We start from the raw sequence: 8179 nt of genomic DNA on the forward strand, positions 1-8179 counted from the left end.
TTAGATTTTAGAGCAAGACAAGAATCGATGAAGCGGATTTTCTTTCATTGCGCTTCTTGATTACTCGCCCCCCCCACTTGATCCAATGATTTCCCTCACAAAACTCATGAGCTAACTTCATCTCTTTCATGAGTAACGAAAAACTATCCTTCAATAATGATGCCTAATGGCAGGCTGTCTCATCACGTTTGGTGGGCAATGATTCGTGATTTGCTGAGGCAAACTTGCATGGATTACTCACCATTCACTCTGTTTTGTGATGAGTCAAGAATCTCATCGTTCACTAATCTGGACAATCTTCTGTCCTAAACCCAAGTAACTTCATGGTCTTTGAGACTTCACCATGCGTGTCCTGCTCTTGGTGATTGAAGTGCAACAGTGGATATGGGACTTTGGATCTGCACCTGCAACTTTCGGACAGATCGCAAAAGCTGTCTTTTTGTTGTTTAGCAAGTAAGATGTGCGGCATGATTTTGACATCCTATCCACTTACACGCTTCGCGTAGCCAAAGGACGTTAGTTTATTACATTCTACATAAATTAGTTCGAAAAAAGAGGAAAAAGACGAATACATTTTCGTCTGCTGATGCTAAACCAGAAAAAAAATAATTCAAGTTCTGGACGTCAATGCCTCCGAGGTCAGGCTTGTCGCCACAATGGGACTATGGACCACGTACTTGCCGCTGTCGTCCATCCAACTCACCGAACCAAACACCACAGTCCCTTTCATCTGTTTCGGTCCTTCTATTGTCAGCTTATACATCAACTTCTCATGCTTCTCTTTGAATGTCAATTTATCCGGGGCGGCACTGATCTTGAATCCCTCTATTGGAGTCACCTTCGCGACGTAGGTTGACGGCCCGTCTCCCACATTTGTCACCGTCCGGAAGAATTCTTGAGCCGTCGGAGAGCCCGAGCTGTTTGGACTAAAGTAGGCAATGAAGGAAGGGTAGTTAAGGTCCAGTGATGAGTCTGAACAATTGAAGGAAGATGACCCGGTGACCGTTTGAATTTGCTTGGATGTGTAATTCATGGCGCACATGAGGTTGACGTAGTCTTGGGGGGTCGCATCGTATATGAGTCCGGGGTCTAATGCCTTGTTCGGATCGACGTGGCCAGCTCCCATGGCTAGAGGGCTCGCTGGTTCGTAGTTATTGCCGACGTCTTTGATAGGGGCATTGGTGCTATCCGTTGAGTATGATGTAGTCATTATGGCCGACCGGATGGCTGCAGGGCTCCACTCCGGGTGTGCTCCTCTTAGGAGAGCAGCCACTCCGGCAATGTGCGGGCACGACATGGATGTCCCTGACAAAAGGTTGAAGTCGTTAAATAGCTGATGCGAGTTCACCACACCCACTGGCTGGTTTAGAGGCCACCCAGCCAGGATCATCGAGCCAGGGGCCAAAATGTCGGGCTTGAGGACGACTGGACAACTCAGGGACGGGCCACGGGAGCTGTAGCTCGTTACGCTTGGAGCAGGCTTGGTACCGATTATTGTTTTCCGAAATTGAATACTTGCTGTTGGCCCAGACGAGTTCTTGATGTATGCTTTGATAGTTTCGCCATCGGTAGGATTCAGAAAGATTGCCGGGAATGAGCTCTGGATGAAGAACTCGAGGTCAGAGCTGTTTGTTATGAACACTCCACCAGCAACTTTAGCTCCCCGGACATTGTCGATCTGTTCGCTTGTACTGTCACCCTTGTCCTCGCACACAACAATGTTCGTGTGGCCGATCTTGCTCAACTCGTCTGTATTGTTGCACGCGTCCAGAAACACAATTGGAGACTCACCCAAGGATGGGTCGCCTGGAAAGAGAGTCGAGCCTACAATCGAAGCACCGCTGCCAAGAGTAATAGTTCCTCCAAAATCACGGTCCATGTCACCGGCAGCAACAGTTATGACCCAGGGAGTCCCATTGTGCAGGGTCTCGAGAAAAGGCCCCTCATTTCCCGCCGATGTTGATACAAAGACCCCTTTCTCCATGGCTGCATATGTGGCTATAGCAATTGGGTCTGCATACAATGGAACGCCATCAAGGCCGAATGACAAGGACAGGACATCGACACCATCAGCGATCGCCTGATCAATTGCGGCAATAATGTCTGCAGAATATGCGCCTTCGTCCCACAGGGCCTTGTACATGGCCACTCGGGACCGTGGAGCCACTCCCTTGGCGGTTCCTGGAGCATAGCCAAAGAAAGATGCTCCCTCGACGTAGTTCCCAGCAGCCGTGGTGGATGTGTGCGTGCCGTGTCCGTCAGTGTCACGAGTAGAGTTCATGGAGAAGGTAATGTTGGGATTTTTGGCTACCAGGGCCTTGTTGAAGGACCGGGCTCCGATGAGTTTCTTGTTGCACAGCGAAGCGTTGAATTGGGTCCCGACCTCGCATTCGCCTTTCCATTTCGATGGAATCGCTGTCATTCCGTCGTCATTGAAGCTCGGGATTTCCGGCCAAACACCCGTATCCACAAGCCCAACTATGACATCCTTGCCATAATCCGAAGTAGGCCATGCCCCAGAATTAGAATTCAGGCCAAGGAATTGGGTTGAGTGAGTCGTATCGGCTTTCACAGGCAAATCCTTCATTGAAGAGATGTAGCCTGGGTACTTCTCAAGGGCCTGGAGCTCGCTAGGAGAGAGACTAGCACTGAAACCCTGGACGACATGAGTGTAGCTGTAGATGAGCTTAGAAGACGCGGGTACGGCACCAGCTCTGTCTCTAACTTTAGGATTAGGAGGACTTCGCACTAGTGACGAAACAGTGGCCAAGTACCAGCTATGGTGGTCGGAGAAGGCTTTGGGCATGAAGGATAAGTCCATGTGGATAATATAATTGTCGGATTGCTCAAAACTCGGGACGAAGCAGAAGATGATCAGGGCTAGGAGCCTCGTCACGAGCGAAAGAACAAAAACAGCCATGGCAAGCAATTTAAGGGAGATGATTTCAGGGACACAGCAAGAAAGCTCGTGCCTTTATATAGGGAACGAGATAGCATGGGAGGCTCAAGGGAGAACCTCAACACGCGCCATCCATCTCTCAACTTGTCAAGTGGCATCTTCGCATGTTTTAGTGACCCGTGGTGGGGTGGACCCTCTTCCGAATGATCTGTTCCCATCTCCTATGGACTCATTCCAACCGCAACAGGGGAAAACAGAGAGGATCAAGGGCAAAAGAAGAAGAAGAAAAAGAAAGATCAGAGAAAATTAGACCAGTCATAGATTCCTCCATATTACACTATCAAGTCACACTGATGTTGAGCGATACTCAACTTGGTTTGTCTCCGTTCTTGTACCTCCTTACGTTTTTTTATCCCTTTCTTTGCCCCTCAGCTGCGAGATTGATGCATTCTCCTCCAACCACACAGTAGTCAATAATAGAAAAGAAATCGAGGGGGCACCCCTCTTTCGGATTGCTGCTGTATAGGAAAATGGAAGGCCAGTAAGCTAAGGAAAACATAGGGGGAGGTGTGCAATCATCTCTCGCATCGACAGCGACGTGCACATAAACAAACACTCGGTGTCCAGCCCATGGGTTGGTTCTTGTAACTTGGGAGGGATTTTGATGGGTGCGTGCGCGTTACGAAGTCATCACATGCCAATCTCAATTAATCTCTCTGGTTTATTTATCTTCAAGCTGGAATGCATTATTTTGGCTCAGCGCACAACCGTGCACCAACTCGAAAGAGACAGTGGTCCACCCGAATGCGATTCCGATCGTTCGATGCACGTCCAGAACGAACGGGACACTTCGCCTCGGCATTGATCGGGACAAGGACAGACTGATTGTGCTCCACCATCGGACCACTCGTAATTTAGGCTAGTAGGATGACGCGGGACTGCATTACTCCCGACATTTCAATCGGATATTTCGTCTCCTTAATGGTGGAAACAAAGAAAGAGCAAGCATTGACTCGTCAGACTTAGGAGATACTGTTTAGTTCCTATAAGGATAATTCTACTAATGGGTTCAACTTCTAGGAATTAAACTAAACAGTATCAATCCGATGAACTGGCGCCTTCGGATAATTGTGCTTGTGGCAAACCATAAATGGGATAAGTCAATCCTCATTCGGCGATTCATCTTCCGGAACGTTCGTCCTGCTACTTTATGCAGATGATTTAGTTCTTAAAAGTGATAACTCTGCTGAAATTCCTTGTTTTATAACACCATTATCTTCATTATTTGCTATTCGATATTTGGGGAATTAGTGGGGAAGATTACAAAAAAAAAAAAGTTCATAAATCTATTACAATTGTACCAATTCAGTTATAAACTTTTTTTTTTACCAATTGAGTCCTAAACCTTTTGCTTTTATACAAATTCAGTCCGTCCGGCCAAAAATCGCAGTCTTGGATGCCGGCTATCTTACGTTGCGCGGCTGGCATTGACATGGACCAATCTTAATAACATTTTAATATTTTTCTCTTACTTATTTATTTTCCTTTTTTTCCTTTTTTTTGTTCTTTCACTTTCTTTTTTTCTTCCCTTCTTCCTCTAGCCGGCGAGGTCGGCCTTATCAACGACGAGGTTCAAAGCTCCGCCTCACCAGCCCTCACCTCTGACAAATGGCTAGAAGAAGAAGGGAAGACAAAGAGAGAGAAAGAGAAAATAAAAAAAATTCAGTTTTTGTTAGCCATCATCTCCGTCGGTCAATGAGGTTCGGCTATCGGCCGGAGGAAAAGAGAATAAAAGAAAAAAAGGAAAAATAAAACTAAAAAAGTTCGAGAAAAAATATTAATTTTTTTAAAAATTATCCACGTCAACGTTGGTCATACTAGGTAGGATAGCTGACATCCATGTCAAGATCAATTTGTTAAAAAAAAAAGAGTTTATGACTAAAATTTGCATAATTAGAATAGATATATGATTTTTACGATAATTTTCTCTTAAACCTTGTACTCTAGCTTTTCAGTCAAGCTCTTGCGTGCTCTAACAAACACAATTGCTCCAATTAATCGGATTTTGAGTTGTATGGACTTGATTAGAAAATGCAACTACAAGAACACGATCAAAATCAAGAGTGCATTTATTTCGTGAAAAATGAATGACTTGAAAATTATATTTTTAAAAATGATTGCGTGCATCACTTATAGGAAGGCCTAATTCCCTAAAAAACCACAACTTTAGGTTCGATCCCAAATTTTTTTTTTCTCTTAGAAAAAATCCTCAACTTTAGGTCTAGTCTCAAATCTACCTCGAATTTTGTTTTGTCTACAAAAAAATACCAACTTTCAATTCATTCTCAAATTTACCTCGTGATTCGGTCCCAACTTGACCCGATATGTTCACATCGATAATAAATCCACATCAGTAAAGCAATGTAGCGATAATTATGGATCAACGTGGCATTTCCACGTTGATAACAAATTCAACCCAAATAAAAAAATTTATTGAAATTCTCCGAAACCAAACTGTTCTAAAATATGAAAATTAGGGACGACTAACGGCGATATCTAGACAAAGGGCTAGCCATGAGGGCATACTTGAGTTTAGAATAAAAATTGTTACTTTTCTCTTTGAAAAAAAGTTGGGGGTAGAATTGGGATTGAGCTTAAAGCTTGTGATTTTTTCTGAGACAAAAAAATTCGGGAGCGGATTTGAGACTGGACCTAAATTTTGAATTTTTTTTTCTAGACCAAAAAATTTTGGGATAGATTTGGAACTAAAATCTAAAGGAGAGTTTTTTTTAGGAATTAGGTCCTAACAAGAATGAATAAATGAAAAATATTTTCATCTTCCTCGAAAATGTTCGCTTGTATTGTTTAGGAAAATTTTTTTTTTTTTCCAAATCATTTATTTTCCATGAAACAAAAGGGAGCCTAAAGATGGGTTTCTATTGATATAGGGCGAGACATAGGCTCGCAGGAGTCTTGAGCAAATCCGAGGCATCCCCGGTACTCTGGGATTAGGAACGAGGACCGCAACCCGGTCCTTCCTTAATCCATGGCCATCCCTGATCAAGGTCGGAAGCCGTAAAACAAATTTCACTGCCGACAAGAAAGAACATCAACGTCAAAAATCAAGCGGACAAAGGATATTCACTCACATCAAGGTTTGGACATCATCTTAAGGTGGGGGCTGAACCCTTCAATAGGGGAAACCGTTCTTGCCTCCTTTTACATGTGAATCTCTCACTTGGATCCAAATGCATGTCCTGTCCGACATCTTTTTGATTATTTTTCTTCTTGGAATCACGGGACAAGACAACAGAGGTGGAAAAAGAAAGAAAGAATGCCTTCAAGCGCTATTATTGACTTGTGAGGATAATTACTTCTTGTCCGAGAGTTGCAATAATAAAAGGAGAAACCACTTTCTCTCTTTTTTTCTTTTCTCACTAGAAGCTGACAAACTATCTCAATAGCGACCCTTTACCAAACTATTTTAAGCAGCTGCCGTAAGAAAACTGAATCTTGTTGAAATGATGAGCCATTCTCAATTAAAAAATTGTCTTTCCCACCTCAACTCCTTTTGTTCCCCGTGATACTCCAATGCAGACGACCTGAAGTAAATGTTCTTCAATGGCCTTGGCATACGTCTGCGGATTTCAAGCCTAGGTACCATCAAATCCAGTCACATTCATGATCGGAACTATAAAGAAGAAGAAAGAGGAGGCAAAAACAGAATTCGGACAGACGGGCTCAAGAATTAATGATAAGGATTTTGATATGATGATAAGATGACGGTGGCCACAGAAAGGCTCTTTCATGATGTTGCCCATACGGGACCATCGATCTTGCCCTCTTCCTTTCTCTGGCGAGTCAAAACCATGAGCGACGAGAACGTGCACGTTATGCAAATTTTGGGGGCACATGGAGGGTTAACCGAGGGTGGAGACATGGGTCTGTTCTTGTCCTGATCGATTCTGAGGCAGTTTGTGGTCCATTCATTCCGGAGGATGACCGAATCCTCGGGGTGCCGCCTTCGCTGGATACTTTCCTCTTTGGCTTCCGTGCTAAAAGAAAGGGTACCCAGCTCGACGATCTCGTCAGGAAAAAGCTCACCATCTCAAGTCCTTTGTGGCGACATGTATCTCTTCCAAAAAGTAGGCCAGGCTAGCCCTTAGGTCAGGCCTGATTTGTTGCACAATCCCGCCCATTAGAATACTTATGTGTCTAATCTTCCAATGTCGGGTCGGCACGGGACCAACCGATATCGGCTGAGATATATAACTAGATAGTCTTGTTCAAGCTTGCTAAAAAATACCCGTTGAACCAATGTGGCTCGAGTGGGCATGGGCCGGCTCACGGCCCACCAGGCCATCATCGGTTCCGCAATTAATCGACCATCGACTTTGATGCACTTGCAAGGAAACACGGTGAAAGGATGATAACTTAACCTAGATGAACTGAGGAGGAGATCATAAAAAGGAGATCCAATTTCAAGCCAATCAACACATCTGATTGGACAAACCTTTATTCAAAAATTGAAATCAAGGAGTTATAAGTCAAGTATGATATATTATCTCCTATGTACCATATCAATTCTCTCACGCTAGATTTTGTCGTACACCCCTCGCATTCACCTCTAAGATGAACCATGGAAGTTGCTAAAGATAATTGATGTGGATTGACAGTGATGATGTTGCCAATATGCACCAATTGAGGATCAATTATGCCGTGCCGCTCTCAATGAAGAGACAATTTCGCCTAAACTCCCCTTTGTTTGTTAGCTTATGGGCGTTCCATTATATCCTATTCAGGAATCTCAAATCGTGTCCCCACTTGAAATTTTTATCCATATCATTGTGTGCCAGGACCAAACATCTACCAATCTCTCAATTGAAAGGAAAAGAATGGAAAGATATAATAAGGAGGTAAGGAGGGAAAACAAAGTCAAGAGACTATCACTCAATTGCCAATCAAAAGAAGACAAAAATTTGGGCATCACCCAACATCAATGTGGCTTTCTTTAATAAGACTGCATGCATTTCTCCAATCCTTTTTCTCCTTTTCGCCCTTTCCTTTTCCGTTGGTTTTGGAATACGGCCATAGGTTTGAGAACAGATCATTGAGATCAGGTTCCACCACAAGACCCTAAACGTATGAACATGCCAATTGACTCGTCGTGGTTGAGTACGTTGAGGTTCTCTCGAGCCTCCTGTACATCTCTTATTTCATATATAAAGGCAACAGAGCTTCAGCTGTACTCTAGAGCTAAGCTCACTTCCATCGCTGATC

General features: G+C 43.9%; 1 protein-coding gene across 1 annotated transcript; it reads right to left on the reverse strand.

Annotated features, from left to right (window-relative positions):
- Window positions 1–425: 425 nt before the first annotated feature.
- LOC115746343 (subtilisin-like protease SBT3) lies at window positions 426–3128 on the reverse strand. Its single transcript, XM_030682064.2, has one exon. It carries the CDS (start codon window positions 2918–2920, stop codon window positions 611–613), a length of 2310 nt encoding a protein of 769 aa, XP_030537924.1. The 5' UTR covers window positions 2921–3128; the 3' UTR covers window positions 426–610.
- Between the last annotated feature and the right edge of the window lie 5051 nt (window positions 3129–8179).

This window comes from Rhodamnia argentea, chromosome 2 (genome assembly GCF_020921035.1).
Source record: "Rhodamnia argentea isolate NSW1041297 chromosome 2, ASM2092103v1, whole genome shotgun sequence".
NCBI lineage: Eukaryota > Viridiplantae > Streptophyta > Magnoliopsida > Myrtales > Myrtaceae > Rhodamnia > Rhodamnia argentea.

Excerpts from the sequence above, each read along its gene's own strand:
- LOC115746343 (XM_030682064.2), bottom strand. The coding sequence starts at position 2,920 with ATGGCTGTTTTTGTTCTTTCGCTCGTGACGAGGCTCCTAGCCCTGATC.